General features: G+C 41.8%; 1 protein-coding gene across 2 annotated transcripts in view; it reads left to right on the top strand.

Moving 5' to 3' along the window:
- The first annotated feature begins 5390 nt into the window (after positions 1–5390).
- mfsd11 (major facilitator superfamily domain containing 11) overlaps positions 5391–24014 on the top strand; it is a 200509-nt gene continuing 181885 nt past the window's right edge. The window contains exons 1-9 of one of the 2 annotated variants that reach the window (XM_028819116.2): positions 5391–5592; positions 5713–5854; positions 6130–6185; positions 8507–8614; positions 11484–11563; positions 11751–11847; positions 15837–15895; positions 17780–17942; positions 20336–20379. In XM_028819116.2, coding sequence (XP_028674949.2) covers positions 5759–5854; positions 6130–6185; positions 8507–8614; positions 11484–11563; positions 11751–11847; positions 15837–15895; positions 17780–17942; positions 20336–20379 — 703 coding nt within the window. In that variant the 5' untranslated portion in view covers positions 5391–5592; positions 5713–5758. Of the gene's footprint in view, positions 5593–5628; positions 5855–6129; positions 6186–8506; positions 8615–11483; positions 11564–11750; positions 11848–15836; positions 15896–17779; positions 17943–20335; positions 20380–24014 lie in introns of those variants that run through there. The other variant, XR_007936700.1, reaches the window with a different exon arrangement.

Raw genomic sequence — 24014 nt, 5'->3', positions numbered from 1 at the left:
ACAAGTGATATGATGTGATGTGACGTGAGGTGATGCTTTGAAAGCCCGAGGAAAAACTAGTGTGGATCGAAACGGAGTCCTCGACCTTTATATGCTTTGGCTTTTTGATCGAGAATCTCGGATCTTGAACTTTGCCTCGGTATTAACGGGTTTGAGGAAGACCCACGGGAACGAGGTGGATGCGACCGCGCGTATAAATTGGAAACTCCCGTCCGAAAAAAACTGCACTTCTCACTGGTTAGCGTAACGTGAGAAAGACGCGTGGAATGGAATGGAAGGGAATTGTTTGTTAACTCCACAGTTTGAGAGGGCGGCACGCTACAGTGTCCAATTGAACCAAGAGCCTTTATTTCGCTGCGTTTGTCCGATGGCTTAACATATTTATTTCGCTAAAGCCAAACAGTGACACTCTGAAGGAGCTCCGCTGTGGTCTCAAGTGACATCCGTCCAACCTGATTATCCCGTTCCGGGTCTTGGGGGTTGGTGCTAATCGTAGCGCAATTGAGCACAAGGGGCAGAGTCGCCAATTAAGAAATCATCGGGGCTTCAATTAAGTCAGGATTGTTAAATGTGCTTGTAGAATCTCTTATATTTTAATCTACTCCTTTACGTGATTCATTGTTATTAATGAAATATAAATAAAAAATATAATTACTACCATGGTACTGATGCTGTTTGAACAGACTCTAAACCAGGGGTTCTTAAACGTTTTAATCCGAGGACCCAATTTTGGAAAATCGGTACCATAATGGAACCCAAGAAGAGGATTAATAATGTAATGACAACGGAGTCATAAAGGGACAAGCAACAATGGCTGTATAATAACAAAAAGTAAATGTTTTTGTTTCCTTTCACGCGTATGTCTCACGTGAGTATTGCCAAAAGAGAAACAAGAGTCATAAACGTATTGTTAAATTTTATCATCCGGGGATCTGAATTAGAAAATCGGTACTACATTTGGTCCCAAGAGGAGGATTATTAACATAATGACAGCGGCATCATAAAGAGACAAAAATAGCCATACAATAAAAAAGAAAATGTTTTTGTTTTTTGGGGGGTATTTCTCACATGAATATTACCAAAAGAGAAACAAGGGTAATAAACGTATTGTTAACCTTTATCAACCGGGGATCGAGTTTTGTTTGGCGAAATATCCTGTTCTCGTGTAAATTTTCCAAATGTGACATGATGCGTCCACTCTGTTGTTTCGCACACTCCCTCAATAAAAAGTACACTAAACAGCAGTTGGTATATCACTCAACACAGAATTCACACTAAACATGGACGAATTCGGCTGATTTTACTACACAATCGTAGCGACCCACAGTTTAATAAAACTCTGCTCGGGACAAATGTTACTCAGCTTCATGTACCTCAGAGACTAAAAGCTGGTAAAAAGCTGACAGAAGGAACCGATACAAAACGAGTTTAAAATTTCCTCAGATTTAGGGATGGGTTGTTTTATAAAGATTTATGTTAAAAGGTTATAAAACTTGCAGAACGAGCTAAAAACCGTTCCTTTGCATTAGGGGTTAAGTTTAATAAACAATCCAAAATTCAAACAAATAATGTAGCAATTGAGATTTTTTCTTTTTTAAAGATGAGAATATAAGATTTTGCTTGTTGTAATCATAGAATATCATCAGATATGAACATTTTTAATTAAATAACCTTAACTGAAAAGAGTAGTAAAGAAAAAAAAACGCTTAGAACTATGTAATCTATTTCAATCTTTCCTGTAAGTTACATCTATGAACCTTTTATTATTCATTCCCCTTTGTTCCTTCAACTGTTATCTGTGGCCTGTAAGGGCATGACTAAGCCCTGAACCCCTGACACAACTACAATAATTTCTTTTATATCTTGTTACAGACTTCCCCTTCTTTATCAATTCTTTCTCTTTCTCCTTCTCCTCCACTCCTCCCAGGTGAACTTTGGCCCACTCCACTTCCGAATCGTCATGGGGGACTCCCTTTTAAACCCACCCTGGCCGTACTTCCAGGGCCAAATCAAGAAGATCAAGAAGAACCACCCAAAAATGGCACATTCACCTCCTGACAACTCCCTGCTGGTTGCACCCTCTAAACCCGGCAAGGCAGCTCTATAAAACTACAATTCCCATGCTGCCCTGCGTGCATCCAGACTGGGGCTCACCAAGAGGGTTGCTGCCAACCAGTGTATGGGGAACAACATGAGCATCGGAGCCAATCTCCCACACTCCGTCCTTTCTTGTGTCCTCCCAGTCTGGTAAGGAATTTCCATTCCTTGCTGCCGGGATGCCAGTCCTAGCATTCTCCTGTGTGCCAGTGGCCCTCCATGCCAGTTTCTTGGTTGAGGAGAGGAATGCCATTCCTTTTTTTTGTCACTATCACTATCCATTACAATGGACTCTTGTTCAGGTATGGGAATGATGTCCTTCCCGGCCAGTCCATCCATGACACTTCATATAATGAAAAATGTGCCATGTCCTTCCATTAATACAAATTACATTGAAATGTAATAAGAATCAAGACATTCATTGCCATTCTCTCTTGTCTGCCCTTACCAGTTCATTCATAAACCTGTAAATCTAAAACACTATCTAGCAGATAAAAAATTTTACTTCATGAAAGGTCAATTGTGATTGATTACACAGCATCAAGTACTTTCATGAAATACCATGCTTATGTATAACTCTTTATCTGCCCTTTAAAGTGCATTTAATAGAAAACCATACAGAACACATCATCGCACCTGTAATTTGACGACTAATTTCCTTATGGTGCATGCAAGCCAGTAACTTATTCAATGTTCACAGCAAGACTAAATATTCTTTGACATATGCATCAATTTGCATCATTAAAATTCATCTATTATGTAAAAAGGCACTGTAAAGGGTTAAATGGCATTGGACCACCGTAACTCTCACAGTTTTGAGAACAGACAGATGTCTTTGTGAAGATGCAGTTCAGATTACCCACTCCATTGTGTGGAGTACCTGGGTGAAACTGACTGGAAAAGTTGGCCCTCTCCCATATCTAATGAAGTGGATTAACTAAAGGGTACTGCAAACGATTAAAGGGCATCGGACCACCCTAACGTTCACAGTTTCGAGAAAGGCGTCTGTCAGTTTGACTCTTCAGTGTTAATGTGAAAACAGATTGCTGCAAAGTGGTGTAAATTACAAATCTAAGAGACACAAAAAACTAACTGATTGCATGAAGCATTCACCTCCTTTGATATGACACCCCTAAATATCACTGATGCAGCCCATTGCTTTTAGAAGTCACAGGCTTAGTTCAGTTTACGTCACCTGTCTGGGATGTCACTTGAATGCAGCCTAAATGCCCCCCTGTAACTGTATGTGGAAGGATCAACGTGTGTGTGTGTCAGTATGGTGACAAGCAACTCCATGAAAAGGGCATTGAAGAGCACAAAGCGGGTGATGGGAGACAAGAAAATCTCCCAAGTCAAACCAGTCATCAAGAATTGGAAAGAGTATGTGGCAGGGATAGAGATCTGCTGGAGAGCAGGCTGTCCACGGAAACTGAAGAAGACGAGTGAGGGGAGCCATCAATAGACATCTCTGAGAAGTCTAAAGGAGTAACAAGCTACAGTGGCTTAGACTGTGCAGACAATAACTGAGTTTCATTAGTCACTGCTTTTACGGCAAGTAGAAAACACTTCAGGTTGAAGTAGACTGGAGCGGGCACCCTTAGCCCCAATGATGGCACTCACGACAGACAGCTAAATCTGGCTTTATTGTACGGCGCACATACAGACTCAATTCAGATGACTTCTTATCATACAAGTCATCATTTGTCCTCATCTGACTCCTATCATTTCACTGCTCTAATCTGGCCTCTAATTAATTCTACTAATATTTCTTAGCTAATCCATTCCTCTGTCCATCATTTCTGTTTGACAAGGCCTATCCTTACTCCCCATTAGCTCAATGGTTGCTACAATTATTTACAGCCAAAGAGTTCCCATTCTCTCTCTAAGCAAGGGGCCCATCTTTCTCCAGCTCTCCTGCACGTCTACACTTTAGCTTAATAAACTATTGGTGGTTTCTAGCTCATACAGAATAATACAAAATATGTAGGCATAAGCCTTTTCAATCCTAACTCTTACATCTTAATACTTAGTAAAACATAGTGTCTGCTTTTCTCGTGTGCTTATAAAACTTTTCTAATATGTAGAGATTACCAATTTTATGAATACATTTTTCTATAAAGTCCAACATGGAGCTTTTTGGCCATCAGACTAAATACCATGTTACACTGCACATTATCAAAAATACAATCATGGAGGTGGCAGCATCAGGCTGTGGGGATGATTGTCTGCAGCAGGCCCTGAAAGGCTTCTGAGGGGAAAATAAATGCAAAATACGGAGAAATCCTGGAGGAAAACCTGACGTGGTCCACAAGAAACACCTTGGGAGAAGATTTGTTTTTAGCCAGACAACGACCTCAAGCAAAAAGGCAAAGTTTCAAAACGACAATGTGAATGTCCTGCAGTGGCCAAGTCAGAGTCCAGACACAATCCAATTGACATTTTATGGCTGGGCTTGACAAAGGCTGCTCACTCAACAGGACACCGGACAGTTTGAAATGAACAATTAAAGAAAAAATGGCAGAGTCCAGACATGCAAAGCTGACAGAAAGACCTGAACACAAAGACAGACATGGCTGCCGTCTACTAAATATGACTGACTTGAAAAGGGGTGAATATTGATGTGATCAGGGGTCAAGGAAGGAACGCAGGGCTACGTTATACTAAAATGCATACGTGAACAACATTATGAAGTTTGATTGATCTCCCCATGTCCGTATGGGTTTTTATCCAACTCCAATTTCCTTGTACAGTTCACATGCACTTTTTTACATTTACATTTATTTGCTTAGCCAATATGAAGTAAACATCAGACTGGGCTACTGTATAGGAACCTGTGTTCCCGGAGGTTTCCAAATCGATCATCACAATTGAAGAGGTCTGAACAAAATATAAAATGCAGTTTTCTGCTTGACCGGTAACTGGAAACCGGTCATTTGCGAGAGATTAATGCAGCGTGGATACTCTGCAAAGTGTAAGCATTCCATTCAAATCATGATTCCTGCTTTCCTTACGTTGAGAAATACACTAAACGTCGCTCATTCAGGAGATGTGGACTCGCGGAGAATTCAAGGAGTCACTTAATGAACATCTGGCCTGTCATTCACTGCACACATTCGTTTTGCACTATATATATATATAACCGGTCCCCAAATTGCACACATTGAATCTTACTTGATAAATATTGTTTTTTTCTGTTTCAAAGTTCGACTTGCCTTTTCGTATTCGCGTCGTGCCTACATTTCCTCTAGTTGTGTCGTTTCGATCCGCCGGACTACATTTCCCATAAGGCATGCGGCGCGCACCTGACAAGTCAGCTGACATACTCGAGTGACTTTTCGCCGCAGCTTCAGGGGAGAAGAAGAAGAATCGGCTGCAGCTGTCTGTTGACCCTAAGTACAAGAGATCTTCACACGCTGCTGCTGGCACAGGAACATGACAACTCTAAATCTGTAAAGAAAAGAAAAAGAAAGGACGGAGCGAGGAGCAAAGCTGCGGGTGAGTATATTCGCTGAAGCAAAGCCACTCCGCCGCCCAAAGATCGCTGTTAATCGCATTTCAGCAGCATCTTGAATGTTTTCTCAAACGACAACTTTTATTGCCTTTTATCGTTTTTAGAAAACTACTCATCGCTGTGCTGCAGTAAAGGAAATACAATCCGGAGATGTCGCCGAATGGAAGATCACTCCTTAACATTATTATTTTGGGCTTTAGCTTTATGTTTATATTTACTGCCTTTCAGACGTGCGGTAACGTTGAGGTGAGTAAAGCTAAAATCGGGCCCCTCCATGGATGGTACTTTAGGGCTCAGTTGGGCGAGGGTCTTTGGCACTTTTGGGCGTTGCCTCAGTGTTTTTGGGGTACTGTAACCGGATCTGTAGTGCCCCAGGGTACTTTGGGCGGTGCCCTAGTGACCCCTTGGCACTTTTGAGCGGATCCCTTCGTTCTTTGGGCAGGGTGGGATAGAGTATCTTATCTATCAGATTTAAGTGATTCTTCTCTGTACTTCTACATTTGTTTGTCTTATCATTGCAGCAAACGGTTATCAAAAGTCTAAATGCTACAGACTTCCAAGGCAGTGGATATACCAGGTGATTGATTATTTATTTATTTCTTTGTTTATTTGCTTGTCTGTTATGCATATTTTGTGTCTGCTGTGCTCAGTGACTGGATGTGGATTATGAGCCCAATTTCTGGTGTGCTAAACATTTCCTCTTCAAAAATAGTCACCTGAAGACTCATCGGAAAAAAGTGTTATGTTTGAGCAAGTCAAACCCCAGCATTTTAAATAGATTAGAAGTAACTTCCTGAAACGGCCAGGAAGGCTGTGTGTGTTGCACAGGCTGCTTCTCTTTTTTGGGGTGAAATTCTAAGATGTTGTTGATGACTGAGGACTGACATCTGATGGATCAGGGTGAGCGAATGTGGGAGAGACATCCTAGAGACAATAAAGCATAATAGCGTAAGAAAATGAATTCCTTATTGTGGGCAAGATGACTGTCAAATGTGTCTAGGATTTAACATGCTAGACCTGACCATGCTGTGTCCACAGGGTCATGGACTTGGTCAGCTGAAATGTGTAACACATGTGTCATGAAAAGCCTCTTGTAATAAGTGGTGCATTTGCTCGGATTTATCAAGTCACTAACAAATGTCTTTTTCCTGACATTAAATTTGGTTGTTCATTAAACCCGCAATTTAAAGTGCCAAACCACCAACAGCTGCTTATCTGTTTGGCATTAGTTCCTTTAAAATAAGGGGTACAATGAATTCAGAAAGCATTCAGACCTGTTCACTTTCTGTACACTTTATTGTGTTGTAGATTTAAATTTAAATGGGTAAATTTCCCATTTCTTTCCCATCAGTCTACACTCGATAACCCATAATGATAAAGTGAAGACATGATTTTTTTCAAAATGGTTTGCAAATTTACTAAAAATCAGAAACTGAAATCTCTGATATATTCATGTAAGTATTCAGATCCTTTGCTGCGACACTCCAAATTGTGCTCAGGTTTCTCCTGTTTGCTTAAAATGTATCTAGAAATTGATTGGGGTCCACCAGTGGCAAACTGAATTGACTGGATGTAGTTTAAAAAGGCACACGCATTCCTGCACATTTAATTCCAATGTCAAACGATTTAAATCCAATGTCAAAAGATAAACCAAGCCGTGAAGTCAAAGAAACTCTCTGTAGACCTCCATGATCAAATTGTGATGATGTAAAGGTCAGGGCAAGAGGATCAAACCACTTCTAAAGCTTGGAGTATACCCAGGAGCACAGTTGCCTCAATAGTTGTGAACTTGTAGACGTTTGGAACCATCTGGACTTTTCCTGGAGTTGGCCGTCTGGCCCAACTGAATAATATGAGAAGAAGGTCCTTGGTCAGGGAGGTGACCAAGAACCCAATGATCACTCTAACAGAGCTGAGTGCTGACATAGGAGAACCTGTCGGAAGGATGACTCCCCTAGTAGAACTCCATCAATCAGGTTATTGTAGAGTAGCCAGCTCCAGCTTGGATTTTGACAAAAGACATTTAAAAGACTCTTGCGAGCGTGAGGAAAAATATCCTCTTGTCTGTTCAGAGAAAAATTGAACTGTCAGTTCTTGGAATTCTGCCCAATATCTGGTGAAGACCAGGCACCGCCTAACCCTAACCATCCCAAGGTGAAGCATGGTGGTGGCAGCATCATGCTATGTGGGTGCTTCTGAGTGGCAGAGACAAGGGAGCCTGGGAAGGATGAATGTAGCCAAATACGGAGAGGTCCTTGATGGAAACCTGCTCCAGAGTGCACAAGACAGTTCACCTTTCAGCAAGATGACACGAAGTTAGAGCCACTCCAGAGTGGCTTTGGGACAAGTCCTTGAGTGGCCCAGACTTTAACTCCATAGAATATGTGTGTAGTGACCTGACGATGGCGGTTTACTGACAATTCCCAACGAATCTCGAGAGGAAGAATGGGATAACCTTCCAGAATCGAGGTATGTAAAGCTTGTGGAGACTTACCAAGAAGACTCATATCTATGAAGGAGAAATTTCACTTTGTGATTTTTAATACATTTGCAAATCTTCCTGAAAAACGGTTTTCACTTTGTCATTATAAGTTAATGAGTGTAGAGTGATGGGCAAGAATGGCAAATATATTCATTTTCTACTTAAATCTACCACATAATAAAGCGTGGACACAGTCTGAATCCATTATTTGTAAGAGATTCCAAGGTACTGTTTTGATGATATCAGATTGGTTGAAGTCTGAAAGCAGATCACTTTTGAAGGCTTAAGAATTTTTTTTTTTTCCAAAATGAAATAACTTAAGTGAGCACAAATCAGGAGTGGGGCATACTGGGCAGTAGAGCATCAGCCAAAAGAATATCTGCTTTTTAACTTGTCTTTTTTTATTTTCTTCACAGTCTGGCTATTATTTATGGCGTATTCTCAGCTTCCAACCTTATTTCCCCCTCCGTTGTGGCTATTTTAGGACCACAGATATCCCTGTTTTTAAGCGGACTGGTTTACAGGTAAAGTGCTTATTACAGGCCCAGTAAGTAGCGCCTGTTATACTTGACTCATCTTGTGTTTCCTCAATCCGTGTGGCATCATTTCATTGGGAGAGCTGGAGATTTTTAAATAAATGGACAGATAGCAAGCCATTTAGTGTGAGTGCAAAGAGTACTTGGAGCAGGTGCTGTGTTTTCACTTGAACCCACCGAAATGATTTAGTCCTAAGTTGGTACCAAAGGTATGGAACCAGAGAAGAGAGCTGTGATTCATCCAGCCGCTCCCATAATGTGATGAAGAACTTGTGGTGAAGAGTTTCTCCTCTTGCATGGCCACTGACTGCTGCTAGAAACAGTGACAGTTACTTGGTTGCCACCTTAATTGTTCACTCCATCCATTTCAGGACAAGTATTGTTTTTTTTTTTAACACATTATTCAGACTTACTACAATAACATAACTGTTCATAACATTAAAGGAATACTCGACTCAGAAATATATGTTAAAAACATGTACGCGTGGAAGTGTGTGTGTCTGTCTGTCTGTCTGGTCCAGTAGTGCAAGGCTACAGCATGAAGCTCAATGAAAGTGACTCTGTTGCCAAAGTGGAACCTCACTAATGCAGAAGTGCCAGAATGCATGGTTTCTTAGAGCCTGGGCTTTTTTAATATATATATATATATACACACGCACACTAGGGGGCTTCACCCCCTGCTAGCTTTGCTCGCCAACCCCTCCGGCCTGCCATTTCACATCTCTGCTGCTTGCATATAATTTCACTTTCACCAAACAACCAATCTTTTAATTCTTGCGGATAGGCCTCTTCATTGAGAAGAAACACTACTTTTCCCTAATGGCAACACAAATTAGATGATCTACAAGTCTCCGACTTAAAGTTTAAATCCAAACAATATATTCAATCTCTTTTCGCTGTTCCGTTATTTCACTGAGTAATAATTTCCATTTGTTTGCGCTAATGCGATCTTTACTATAATTTTTTGGAGACTTTAAAATTTTAGTACTTTCAATATCTCTAACCTGTTCTGCATGTGTTCCGCGCCAACGTTTTTGAATTCTTTACGACATTCTACTTTGTCATCTACTTTTTGTCTTTTATTTCTGGCCCTGGGCCTGGTTAAATCTCTTGGCACAAAGTCTCGTCTCGCAGGAAATGAAAGTATCTCTCTGAAAAAGTCATGTCTTAACCCATGCTAAAAAGTCTCATCTCATCCCAGGATTTTATGTATGTATGTATGTATGTGAATATTTATTTATTTATTATATATATGGCAGCCAGCACATCAGCCAGGTGGATGCTACACATTAGAGTTGACTGAATTGGCTAGTTCTTTGAGTGATGTGAAATAATTGCTGTATAAATATAAAGAATTAATACTTTCCAAAAATTTGCCTGTGTTTTGCATGTTTTGAGCATATGATTGGCTAACAGAAATGTGGAGTATCCAACACAAGTAACGTGAGATTTTATTTATATCTTACACAGCGTTTGCCATTGTACTGCACTGGTCACGTTTGGTTTGTATAATAACATGAGGTTTTTTTTTTTTAAATCCCTATTCTGCATAAAAACATGAGATTAAAAAAGTTTTTCAGTCGTCAGAGACTATTTGAACTTAAACTTTCAACTTTACAGCCAGGCAACAAATTTCTCTTGATGTTCCGTCCATCCCCATAGACTTGAACAACACAGTATACATATACATATAATACATGACACCATCACAACATTATTTGCAGTAAACACAGATAAATAAAAACAATATAGTAAATTAGAATTGTACTTCTGCCCAGCAATATATGGAAAGTCTTAGATAAAATATACAAAATTTATATTGAATGGAGAATAGAAATTGAGAAGAGGCAGAGATGAACCAGAGACCGTACTTAACCAGAGTGACTGCAGTAGGAGTCAAGCTCTCCACGTGTCTAATAGTCTTTGCCTTAAGTGACTGCTAAAGTTTCCTCGATGGTAACAACTAAAGGAGGTGGTTGCCCCGGGTGAGTCTAGTCTTTGGTTATATTTCCGGGACGTCTTCCGCCCCATGATGTATGCAGGACCTCAATGGAATCCAGTTTTAGGCCTATACTCTTGTCTGCTGCAATTTATATTTCGAATGAGGAGATGCCCTGCCATACCAGGCTGTTATGGAGAAAGTGAGGATGAGTTCAGTAGCCACTCTTTAAAACCGAACTAGCACAGATCGGCGCAGGTTAAACCTTTTAAATTGGGGGAGAAAAATCATCCACTGCTGAGGTTTTTTTGGAAGACCAGTTAAGTTTTCATCCCAGTTCAGACTGTAAGTAATATAAAATATATATAATGTTTCTGGGGAGTATTCCTTTAATGTATATTTTGTTCAATGAGAGGACATCGAAGTTTGCATTGCATGTCAGTGTACACTAAACAAAAAGATAAAGGGTAAAACTTGGAGCAGGTCGCTTGAGTAAAGCACACACACCGTTGCTTTCCTCAAGATAACCCGGTAAAGTCTGACAGTAATTTTTGTTTCCTCTTTGAAAGAAGAAAATGAAGTAGCTGGTGATGCATCTCTGCCCAGTCATTGGGAAAGCGGCAACCCTGTTAGCGGGGAAGCTGAGGTGGTCAAATTTTATCTCTTTGACTAGAGAAGGCCACACTTTGTTTTCTTGTTTCTCTCTGCATTTCTCTCCAGTAGCATTTTTTACCTTTGGCAGCATGTTTAGCTGTGCTGTTCTATTCAGTGAATCAAATGTTTCGGGAGGTGAAGCACAGACTTGGACAAAGTGAGCTAAGTGTGCAAGTGCAAGTGTGAGCGGTAATTGCTGTAGCAAACGTTAAATGTGGTGGTGGATAATTTCACAGTCATGTCTGTCTCTCCTGTTCTTCTTAGCTTCTACATCGCAATTTTTATACACCCTCTAACTTGGACATTCTACACAGCATCTGTACTGCTTGGAATTGCAGCTGCAGGTATGAGGCCCATGGCAGTCGGTGGGCACATTTTTGTTTCCTTGCTTTATTATAAGTGGCCTTTATACCATGTCCTGTCTGTTGTATTTTAGTTATTGTTATCATATTTGCCTTGTCTTAAAAGTCTGCTCCTCTCCAACAAAATTTCACAGTCTTAAAAGAATGACAATATGCTTGTGTGTTTTAGTGCTCTGGACAGCTCAAGGGAACGTGCTGACCATCAACTCCAAAGACACGACAATCGGCAGGAACAGTGGCATCTTCTGGGCTTTGCTACAGTTCAGGTATGAATCCCACCACCCAACCTGGGTACTGTTTGGAAATTTTGTGTCATGGGGTTTGGCTTTAAAAAGGTAAGATGCAAAAGTTATTTTTCTACCGTCCTCGATGGTAATTGTTAACTTAGCATGGAAACCGATTTCTTACATTAAACATTTTTGTATACACTTTAAATAAATATGGTGCCAATTCATGTGTGGGTCTATTAGGTATTGGTCTAAAACCAAAAGCCTTAAAACTTATTAAATACATCCACTTTAAAGTGCCAAAGGTTTTAATTTCAGAAGAAGTGGATTGCACTCTCCTGTGGTATGTTGGTGACGACAAAAGGCAACGGATGATAAGACATTTTTATTACGGATTATTGGTGCTATTTTTCTGGCAGTGGGGAAGCGAATGTACAATTTAAACAGATTTTTATTTTCATGGGGATGGTTACATATGCATCAACGCAATGTATAACTGTCCGTGATTGAATTTTGTTTCTTTCTCTCTATTAAATAAAACAACTTTTTCGAATGTTTGGCTCTGAGATTTTTTAATTGACTTTGCAAAAGCTATTCTAACACGAAACTGTTAACGTTTTAATATGAATGGCATATGAAGATCTCCTTTGTTGTCTAATGTTATCCGTGTTTGGACATATGGATTTGTATCCATTATTGGCTCTAGTATTTTCTAATACGTCTGATCATTTAACTCTTTCAATTATATGTTGCATCGCTTCTCCGTGATCATAAATGTAAACCTGACCGAATTGTGGTTTCTTCGAAATTAAAATTGTAGTAGCTTTAATTTTTGCGGGACCACTGATTCTCGTAGGGTATGGTCCTGAATTGTGTAAATCTACGTTTTGAGCATTAAATGATGCGAACGCAAACAGATTATTGCAGATTCGGATATTTTGCCTGTAGTGTTTGTGGATTTCACTTTCACCAAATAACAAATCTTTTAATTCTCGCGGATACGCTTCTTCCTTGGGGAAAAAACACTACTTTTCCCTGATGGCAACATTAATTAGACGATCTACAAGTCTCTGACTTAAAGTTTAAATCCGAACAATATTTTCAATCTCTTTTCGCTGTTCCTTTATTTCACTGAGTAATAGTTTCTATTTGTTTGCGCTATTGCGATCTTTACTGTCAGTTTTTTGAGACTTTCGAATTTTAGTACGTTCATAATCTAACCTGCTCTGCATGTGTATCGCACCAACGTTTTTGAACCTCTTTATGACGTTCTACTTTGTCTTCTACTCATTGTCTTTTCTTCTTTTACTGTTTGTCTATTATTTCTGTCCCCTGCTTGGACCTGTTAGGTTTTCAATTCATCTCTTGGCACAAAGTCTCGTCTCGTGAGGCGTGAAATTATCTCTCTGAAAAAGTCTCATCTTGTCCCAAGATTTTTTTTATATAATAGAGAGATGTAAGTTTTATCTTTTTTTGGTCAGTGTAGGTCGTGAAGCCTCCTTCTTGTGTTTAGGAGTCAGCCTTCATTTTTATTTTGGCCTAAAATAATGTTTCCAGGTTGCATTGTAGCCTTGAGGTCTGGCTTTGGAGGTAAGGCCTATTTTTAAGTTTTGTGGAGCACTGCAATCACAACAGTAGTATAGCATTTGAATGTCATTTTTAAACTGAATATACTCTATAGATGAATGACTCTTATGTCGGGCAGCACAGTCGTTTGCCCTATGAGTTAATGGATCCAATGTCCTGGGTTTGAATCTCAGACCCAGTTGTTGTCCACCTTGAGTTTGTACATTCTTCCCAATTTAGTGTTGGGTTTCCTTCCACATCTCCAAACACATGTCAGTTATAAGAACTGGAGTGTCCAAATTAGTGTGAGTAGGAGTGTGGATGGGTTTGTGTGCCAGTAACACATTATTAGTATTAAACCCGACCAAAATCATACACCCCGCACTCGAATCAATCACACAAGATCAGAGGCCACTTCAGTAAGTATGAAACAAGTCGCAGCAATCCAAGGCTTCAGGTGGTAAAGGTTACCCTGAAAGAGACAGGCACTGGGAGAAAGAGGACAGCTAACATTCTTATAAAAGGGCAAAATCTTACCAGAAAACAACATGAACACATTGTTTTACAGGATGTGTGCAATCTCAAGAGGCAGAACAATTCCAGAGAAAACTCTTGCCTTGAAAATTGGCACATTCAGTAAGTGTTAAGGCTTTTGTTTTATGTTTGGACCTGTAGGTGCCATTTTAAACTGCAAGAGTAGGTATGGTTGTTTTTTCAATTAAGAACACAATTTTCCTTGGCAGATTAACTTTTGATTTACAAAACAATACCAAACTTATCCTTAAAAAATAGACATAATTTTATTTGCCATTGGGAATGGGACCTTTGCTTGTTATAGAATTTCAGTAAATACACGAGACAAATACACACAAAAAATACAAGAAATGAAAGAAAATTTCAGACTTGCCTCACAGTGTTTATATCTTTAGACAAAGTTGGGTTTCAGTTGAATAATTTATTGACTGAAAGTCCACAATTCTGATGTGTCAGCGACAGGAAGTCCAACATTGTCCATAATGACCAACAGTTTTGTCTCCTTCACCTCTGCAATAACTCGGCTCGATGATCTGGTGGACCTCTCGTGAAGTGGTGTTACTGGCCCAGCACACAATAGCTCTTCTGTGATAAGAGGCCACTCGACACTGTCATTGATGTGGACCCCTAAACATAGTCACTGTAGTGGTGCACCACCTCCAGATCCACTCCCTGAAGAGTAATTGGGTGTAGAGGCTCTTTTGGTGCGTCAAGAGTCAATAACCAGGTCCTTCATTTGTCTGATGTTAAGTTTCAGACAGTCTTTTCCGCGCTCTCCACCTGACGTCTCTCCTCTATCTCTCATCTCCCTTGTCAATATCCCCCCATTAGTGCAGAATCACCTAAGAATTTCTGCAAGTGACGTGACCTGGTGTTATGTTTATAGTTCGAGGTGTACACAGTGAAGAGAAAAGAACACAGGCCTGTTCCTTATGGTGCTTCATTGTTGCTCACACAGTCCTTCAGCCATTTGTCCAAGGCACCCATAAGCCCATTCACCTGCGTATCCCTGAGTTTACACCTTAACAGGCATGGCTGGATGCTATCAGGAGTGTTGGAGAAATCGATGCACAGAATCCTCGCAGTGCTGCCAGCTTTGTTCAGCCTTGTGGAGCAGATCGATATCTGCATCTTCCACTCCATTCTTTGTTCCAATAGGCAAACTGCAGTGGGCCCAAGTTGTCTTTCACAAGAGGACACGCATAGTCCATGACCAGTCTTTCAAAGGTCTTCATGATTTGGGGCTTAAAGGCCACTGGTCTCTAGTCATTAAATGAAAAGCCACCTGCCTTATCATGCAAGATGTCTTCCTCGGCATCAGCACTTTCTTGAGCCTTAGTGACAGACTGAACAGGAGCAGCGGACACTAGAGTCACCCTAGAGCACTGACCTTAGGAAATCGAGGACCTGCAGGCTTTTCCTGTGTATAGCCTCCTCACTTGTCCCCTCTCTTGGTCTTCAGTTATGGAAAGTCCATACTGATGGTTGGAGGTGGACTCGTCACTAACCATACTATTTGAGGTGGTAGGAGTTATTGATACAAAAGTTATTGTGTGGGAATTGGGACTGGTCATTGGAAGAGGGTGGTGATACAAGCAGGGGAAATCTTAATCTTGTAAAGTTGTGTTCTGCTGTTCCAGTCTGTTTCTAACCATCACACAAAATAGCTTTTAAGTTTGAGAAATGCATATGCTTGGTTTGGGGGGCTCTTTTAAACATTGCAGATGCTGGTGGAGTTTGCTGTCACCTAGATAGCATGAATTCACAAATTATTGTCCTCTACTTGCCACTTTTGGGAGAATTGACCAGATGTCTCCTGTTCAGTCTGAAATGAGGATTGTGACCCCCCACCTGAGCCCCCCCCCCCCCCCCCCCCAATCCCTGAATTGTTATTGATTACTTACTTTAATCCTTTTGTTCTGTTACAGCTTATTCTTTGGGAACCTGTACATTTACTTAGCTTGGCGTGGGAAATCTCACATTTCAGGTATGTTTGTTAAGATGGAACTCCCTAATTCAAAAATTTTTATTAGTTTCTGTTTCATTTTAACTGCATTTTACTGGTGGGCTGGCAACTAGCACTGTAGATACTGGTTATGTACACTACTGGTCAAGAGTATAAGAACACCTCATATAATATATATATATATGTGTGTGTGTATGTGTGATATATACTGTAGATAGATAGATCTAGATAGATATATCTATTATATAAAAAAATCTTGGGTCGAGACAAGATCATCTTGGAGAGACACTTTGAAGTCCCACGAGACTTCTTGCATGTCACTCCCTACTTACAAACAATTTCTCTGAGACACTTTAACGTCCCACGAGACAAGGACAAAAGGACAGCTGCTGTACAGGCTTTTAAATGATCAACGTGCAGCGCGACAAGCAGAACACGCAGCATGGTGGCAGCAGCAGCAGCAAGCCAGCAGCTGATCTGTCCTTAGCATGCGTTCAGCAATCCCTTCACTGTGTGAGCAGCAGAGACGCGAAGTGGCTAGCGAGAAGCGCGATCCCGGGGGTGGTGGTTGTGGGGTGGGTGAGCGAAGCGAGTAGGAGTCATAGACCCCTAGTGTGTGTGTGTGTGTGTGTGTGTGTGTATATATATATATATATATATATATATATATATATATATATATATATATATATAGTGACAATAATACAACATAGACATCATAAAGATTTGGGGCAGCCACCCGTATATTGTTTTCCCAGCTGCAAAAGTTTTAAGTTTTTGAGCGCAATGTGTATAGAACAGAGTCCACAACAGAACTGACTACAGTAGGCAAAGAAGGAGGCTTTAAAGGCCCGTAGAGGAACTGATGTCATCAAAAGGGCCAGAACCAGAAGTGACCTCAGCTAAGGGGCCAGCTTCGGAAGTGATGTCAACAAAGGGGCTGGCTTCAGAAGTGACGTCAGCAAAAGGGCCGGCTCCGGAAGTGATGTCTTCTGAGGCGCCGGAACCTTGCAGGATTTCCCGGGAAAGGTCGGTAGGGAACTGAGAAAGACAGTCAGCGCACTCTGCCGCCCCCTGGTCGGATGTTTTATTAGCATTACTCAGACCCTTTAGCTGACTCCTACTCGCACGAGTGTGACTTTATATATTATTCAACCATATATAAATTGAAGTACTTCTGGGTCACATGGAAGTCCATCACAGTAGGGAGCTTGTCTCCCTGCAGTGCCCTCTTGCGTTACCCCGTGACCCCAGCAGGGCTGCCATGCCTGACTACATTTCTTGGCATGCCCTGCTGACTTCCCACTGGGCGCTGATAACCAGGGCTGCTGCCATCTAGCGTGCCAGGGGAATCAAAAACCCTTAGCGATAACTTTTCTTTTTAATGGGCTGTCCATCCACCCATTCCAGTCCTTCCTTCCAGGTCTGCTCCCTCTCTTGGCCGGGATGCCGTCCAGCCAATGTGGCATCTACAATATTTATTTATATATACATAATTTATATAATATTATGTATGTGTGTGTAAATATAATTTTTTTTCCTTTCTGTTAGCAGCAATTGCAGTAGTACAAGTTCTGCCTTCTTTTAATTGCCACTCTTTCCCAGTTTCTGCCCTCTAATAGTAAAATCACATTAAACATAATGGACAGGTGGAAGTCTTGTTATTTGGCCATATGCCCATAAAGGATGCAATGGCAGTGTGTCGCAAATTTTTGGCCTGTGTCTGCATCTCGGCTACATTTTTTTCTGCTTTGCTTCCAACAATTTGAGATTAATGAGGCACTAACCAGAGGGGCTTGATTCTTCAGAGTTGTGTCTGCCTTGTGGATCAACCTACACCTTTGTCATTGCCGCCGTTCGTCTCTGAATTGAATGCTAACTCCCATGTGTTGTTTCTTTTCGTAGACGTTGACCGCCGGACGGTTTTCATCAGCCTCACAGTCATCAGTCTGGTTGGTGGCTTTCTCTTCTTCCTCATTCGGAATCCCGAGCCACTGAATGAACCATCTGAAAGCACCGACTCGCTGCTCAATGCTGACACAGAAGAGAGCAACAACAGCGCAGTCCAGTGAGTCAGATTTGTTTTCTGGGTTGTCTTGTGCACCGTGGTGAGCAGATGGGTGACCAGCTGCTGAAGGATTTTGCCATTCTTTCTATTTTCTTTTCTTTTTGACATCTCAGTTTTTTCCAGTTATTCTTTATGCAGTATAAGGATCCTTAAGATTAATTAATCTTATGCTGCTTCTGATGTCCTTGATAGAAGTAAAGATGGATATATAGATGCCTTAGTCGTCACTACACTTCAAAACAATAAAATTACATGTGCATGTTCGGGCCCGGCCAGTACATTAGGAAAAGCTTGGGTTGCTACTGGAAGGGGGTGCCTACCCTGTGTTCTGAATGTGGGTCCCAGTGCAGGGAGGGTGGCACTGTGTTGGAAAAATGGTGCTGGCCTTCAGATGAAACGTGAAACTGAGGTCCTAACTCTCTGTGGTCACTAAAGATCCTTCGTAAAGTGTAGGGGGTATCCAGATGTCCTGGCTTAACTGCCCACCATGGCCTAATCATTCTAATTATCCCCTGTCTCAGATTGGTTGTCTCACTCATCCTTTCACCACCTAATAGCTCATGTGTGGTGAGCGTACTGGCACAAAAATGGCTGCCGTTGGTGGTGGCTGCTTACTATGTAAAAGCACTTTGAGTAGTGAGAAAAGCACTATATAAATGTAAAGAATTATTATTGTTATTATTATTATCTCCTAGAATTGTTGTTACTGCTAAAAACCTTTTTAAAAACACTAGCATACACATTTTGACAGGCGGCAGGGCTGGGCTGACAGACCCCTGTACCCATACCTGGCAGGGAGGGCAGTGAGTGCACGCATCCCCCGAGACACTGGACTGCAGCATTCCTGGACCAGTATGCCCATTCATGTACCTGCAAGGAATGTTGGGAATTGTGGGCTCGTGGGGTAGCTCTGTTGGGTTCCCTGGGTGCCAACTGGGGGGAGCAGCTGGGGAGGGCTGTCCCTACTTTCAGAGGATGACCCGGAGTACTTTCTCCTTGACACCAGAAAGTTTTCTTGGGTCAGACATTGTGACACTAGGGGGCGCTGCCACAGACAAACATTCAAGACACCAAGTAAATATTTTAATTTCTTATTTCTTTGATATTGTGCCACAGTGCACCACAATCACCCCAATAAACAATAAATCAATAATACAATGCAATAAATCAATCCTCCTCTCCCAGCAGCTCTGTCACACTCCCTCCCAACTCGGGCTCAGCTTGCTGGGTCTCCCATAGTCCTTTGTATAGTCGTTGACCCGGAAGTGCTCCTGTCCTTCTGTCCATGTGATTTAGTAGCACTTCCGGATCAGTTGAACACTTGTATTTTTCTTCAGCCCGGAAGTACTTCTGTTCTTCCGTCCCCGTGACTTGGGAGTACTTCGAGGCTATAGGGAAAATAAAAATCCCCGCGTCTCCCTGCAGCGTCACACGATGGCACCCACGGCACCCAGCATGGTTGTGAAGCCAAACTCCATCTCCCATGGTGCCCTGTGGGAATCCAGGGCACCTCCATGCTGCAGGGAAGACGCCATCTAGCGTCCTGGATGTGTTGGCCGGGATGAACTGCCATCCATCCATCACAACGTAAAAGGAGTCACCTGTGTCCGCTCAGTGGTCTGGAGCTGGTGGATGAGACTGCATGAGAAGTGTAGATGGAGAAATGTATTGGCTTGTCGTGCAGTCTGGAAGGAAGCAAACTGAAACCCTGTGAAGGTGTTGCCTGAGATTTATGCCTTTTATTTGAACCCAGGACTGTGTTGTGAAGTTGTGTGTGGGGGAGGGGGGGTTTGGAGTGCTGCAACGCCCCCTACCGGTCATAACTTATAAAAGTATCGCACTTCTGGGGGATTTCACATGATAAAAGATCAGTTCAATAATGGCTCTGGAATAAAGACTATTTTTGAGTGTGGAGGCGCAGAGTTTCATGGCGCTGTACCATCTCCCACAAGGCAACAGGATAAAAAGCTGATGGCAAGGGTAAGTAGTTTCTGTCACACTGCAACTGGCTTTACAGAGACCTCATGGTCTTAAAAATGTCACCTAATGAAAGAAAATGGTGTCTAGTCATGTTCTGTGCAGAGTTTCCCACTCTCTGTAGAGCTTCTCTTTTCTGTCTTTAGCCATACGTTTGCATATTGATGCAGCATGTCGAATGCTTACTACAGAGCTGTGGTTAAAGGACACTAGCAGCTGAGGGGGGGGGGGGGGCAGACTCATTGAATTATTTTACGTGTCTGAGGCTCTGGTGTGTCTTTTTTGACCAGAGCAATAGTGTTTATGTCCTGGGCGATGTGGTTTACCCGAAAATTCTCTGCATTGATTTTAAGGGGAGATAATCTGTCCTCGGGCCAGACACTGACTGATTTAGCTTTACTGTGTGTCTTCCTTAGGTCTGCAACACCGGGGCGAACCTCTCAGGCAATCGAGGCCTTTAGTAAGTATATCGGCTTTTTTTTTTTATTTTGTTACTTGCGCTTGTAATGGCATTTTTATTCTGTATGTTTCAAGTCAGCCACCTGCCTGTGGTTAATATAACTTACATATTTTACACTGCAATATATTTTGTAACCAAGTTTTGGGTTTAGGTTTCATAACCGATGCATAAAAAGAGTAAAAGAAGAACTGAAAGCCATGTAGGAGCTTCAACCCCCCCAACATATGTTAGACGGCCATGTTCTGCCTTCTTTAAATATGATGCCTGACTTTGAATTTTTTAACGTTCTCATTTGACTTTCCTATGGAACTGATGTAGCAGCAGACTGTGCAGTCCAGATGTTGAACAGGAGGAAATTTAAAACTTTACAGAATGCACAAGAAAAATATAAACATTATAACAAACCACAACCTCCCAAACACACACACACACACACACACAAGAACTTCACTTCTGGCTTGGATAATAAAACAACTGCAGCTGTCACTGAAGCAATGAAGATGTGGTCATACATGCCCAGTTGTACCATAGGTTTACATTTAAAGGCATTCACATTTGGGTAGGGCGGCATGGTGGCGCAGCCTTGCAGTAAGGAGACCTGGGTTCGCTTCCCGGGTCCTCCCTGCATGGGTTTCCTCCGGGCGCTCCGGTTTCCTCCCACGGTCCAAAGACATGCAGGTTAGGTGCATTGGCGATCCTAAATCGTCCCTAGTGTGTGCTTGGTGTGTGTGTGTGTGTGCGCCCTGTGGTGGGCTGGCACCCTGCCTGGGGTTTGTTCCTGCCTTGCGCCCTGTGCTGGCTAGGATTGGCTCCAGCGGACCCCCGTGACTCTGTGTTAGGATATAGTGGGTTGGACAGTGACTGACTGACTGACACATTTGGGTAGAGCAGGCCCAAATGGAACCTGCTGGAACCTGTTTCTTCCTTCCAGAGTGCCAGTGCCAGTCGTAAAGGTTTGCACCCATGTCAGGATTGACCTCATTCGTTTCTTATGTGCTTCAGAAGTTTTCGGTTAAGGGAATACGCGACCCCAAAAAAAAAATGTTTTTATGCGTTTTGATCTGATATGTTGCTTTATCCCATGTAGTTAAGTAGGCTATGGCAGGGGAGGACCCCAGTGGCTGCAGGTTTTCATTCTAACCCTTGTAACAAGGTGCTATATAGGTGCCTGATCTGACACAGAAGGACACAGAGGCACGTAAGAAACCAACAAAGACTTTTATTTTTCTTCAGCTGGAGGACACGTCTTCCCCGTAATCCCTCCAGCCACAACACAGTCCCACAAAGCACAAGTCCAACACAGCAACAACCTTTCTTTACCACCACTCCTCCGCAAGCGTAGTCCTCCTCCTCCCGACCCTGGCTCCCTGAGTGGTGGTGGCTGGCCCTTTTTATAGCCCACCCGGAAGTGTTCCAGGTGCTTGATCACCTGGTCCTAATTGCATTTCCGGGTGGGGCTGAAGATTTGACCAGCCGGGCTGCTGACTCCATGCAGCTCCCCCTAGCGGCCATCCGAGCCCCCAACCAGGCTGTGGAGGACTCCATCTCCCATGGAGCCATGCAACAGGTTGGGGGATCACCGTCCACCAGGGAGGCTGCCACCAAGCGTCCCGGGGAAGGTATTGAGCTGCCCATGGTTGCTCCCCCAGAACAGATGCAGCAGGGGCGTCCCTGCCGGGCATGGGACCTGGCTGTCCGCCACACCCTCTTCTTAGTTAGTGACCTGTATTTGCTGATAATTAACTTGTTTTGAATTAATTTTACTTGAATTGTTTTAGATTTGTTCCCCTGAATGTCTTCATCATTCCTCAGAATTGCTTCATTTCTTTCATTCAATGGCATCCAAACAGAAATGAAATGTGAAGGGAGGGAGCCAACAGAAGAGCAACTAAGTCAGGGCTTCAAACTCCAACCAGTTGCTTAATTAGGCGCCGAGTCTTGTTGTTAATTAAACTCGTTCTTTAATTCCATGGCTCATTGCTGTTCTCATTGTGCAATAGCAGACATTTCCAAAACTATTTTCTAAGATCTCTGGTAAAATGTTTTGGGTATCTGAGCAGATCAGCACTCCTGAGACCTTCACCTTTCTTTATTTTCAGATATTGTATGATGGGCACCAGTTGTTTTGGCTCATTTTGTAACTCGTTATTGTTTGGTAGCTAATTAAGGAAAAAGAAACAATTATGGGGTTTGAGTGTTCAAGAGCAAGTCAACTAAAATGAAGTCAAAAGAAGTTAATTATCAGCAAAAACAGGTCACTAATTAAGAAAACGGTTAGAATGAAAACCTGCAGCTACTCTGGCCTTCCATGACTGGAGTTGGAGACCCCTGGGCTATAGTGATGGCCAAAAAAAAAATTCTAGGGGGCTCTGCCCCCTATTCGCTTTGCTTCACTCGCCTACCCCTGTGTGGGTGCTACACGCTAGCCACTTCGCGGCTCTGTCACTCGCGTATGGGGAAGTGGATGTACAATTTAAACAAATTGTTATTTTCATGGGAATTGTTACATATGCATAATAGAACTAACTATTTTACATTACAGCGAGTAATTAACCATAGTAAAATGTAATAAATTGAAAGAAAATTATGTTTCATGTTGCGTTGTAGGTTTTCGTTGCGCTATACATTTTTGTTCTGTTTGATTTTGAAATTAACATGCAAATACTTTTTAAACTTACGCTTTTTCTTCAGTAAAAAGAATATTTGGAATTAACTTTTTGTCAATATCGCATTGAATTTTGATTCCGTGTTTGGAGTTACATCGTGACAATGCAACGTATAACTGCCCATGAGTGAATGTCGTTTCTTTCTCTATAATAAATAAACCGACTTTTTCGAATGTTTGACCCTGTGATTTGTTAATTGAAACTGTAAATGTTTTAATACGAATGGCATATCAAGATCTCCTTTGGTGTCTAATGCACTACATTACCTTTCTTGTCGCTTGTTAAAATTTTACATGTCCGCATTGTTCAACCAATTTTGAACACAACTAATCGTGTCGTATTGCATAGCCCATCACTCATACATAAATTACGCAATAAAATTATGATACATCCTTCTTTCAACAGTAATTCGGCCGGTGGAAGACCAGATGGTGTTAACGGGTTGTAGATATTCTACAGGATATTGTAAGTTGAAGTTTTCATCTTCCGCAATATCACCACCAACTGTTTCAGCGGAGTCTATTGATACGCATTTAACCAATTTGACAATATGATTGTAAAAAATTTATAAGAGCAGAGAGCGCAGGAACTGTGTCTGACAAAAGCACTCACACGAATGAGAGGTGAGAGGACCGTTAGCCTGGGTCGTTAACTGGAAATGGTTGAGAGGAGGACGGGACTTGAAAAAATCTCTTGGCAATAGTCTCATCTCGTTTCAAGATTTTCTTTTATAATAGAGAGATATATTCGTATATAGCCCTTAGGCTATAGTGAAAAAAAAATATATAATTTTTCCGGAGATAGCAGAATTTGTAATAGAATAGGCCTCAATTGAGACAAACGCTGAACGACAGGAAACTGCATTGAAAATGTTCATGAAAGCATTGTACGCTACTCATGATCCACATGTCAAGTCATGCAGTTGCTCCAAACATCTCAAAAATACACCATCTGCCGAAACGTGAAAGA

Source organism: Erpetoichthys calabaricus, chromosome 14 (assembly GCF_900747795.2).
Source record: "Erpetoichthys calabaricus chromosome 14, fErpCal1.3, whole genome shotgun sequence".
Classification (NCBI taxonomy): Eukaryota; Metazoa; Chordata; class Cladistia; order Polypteriformes; family Polypteridae; genus Erpetoichthys; species Erpetoichthys calabaricus.
This window is presented reverse-complemented; position numbering and strand designations above follow the sequence as displayed.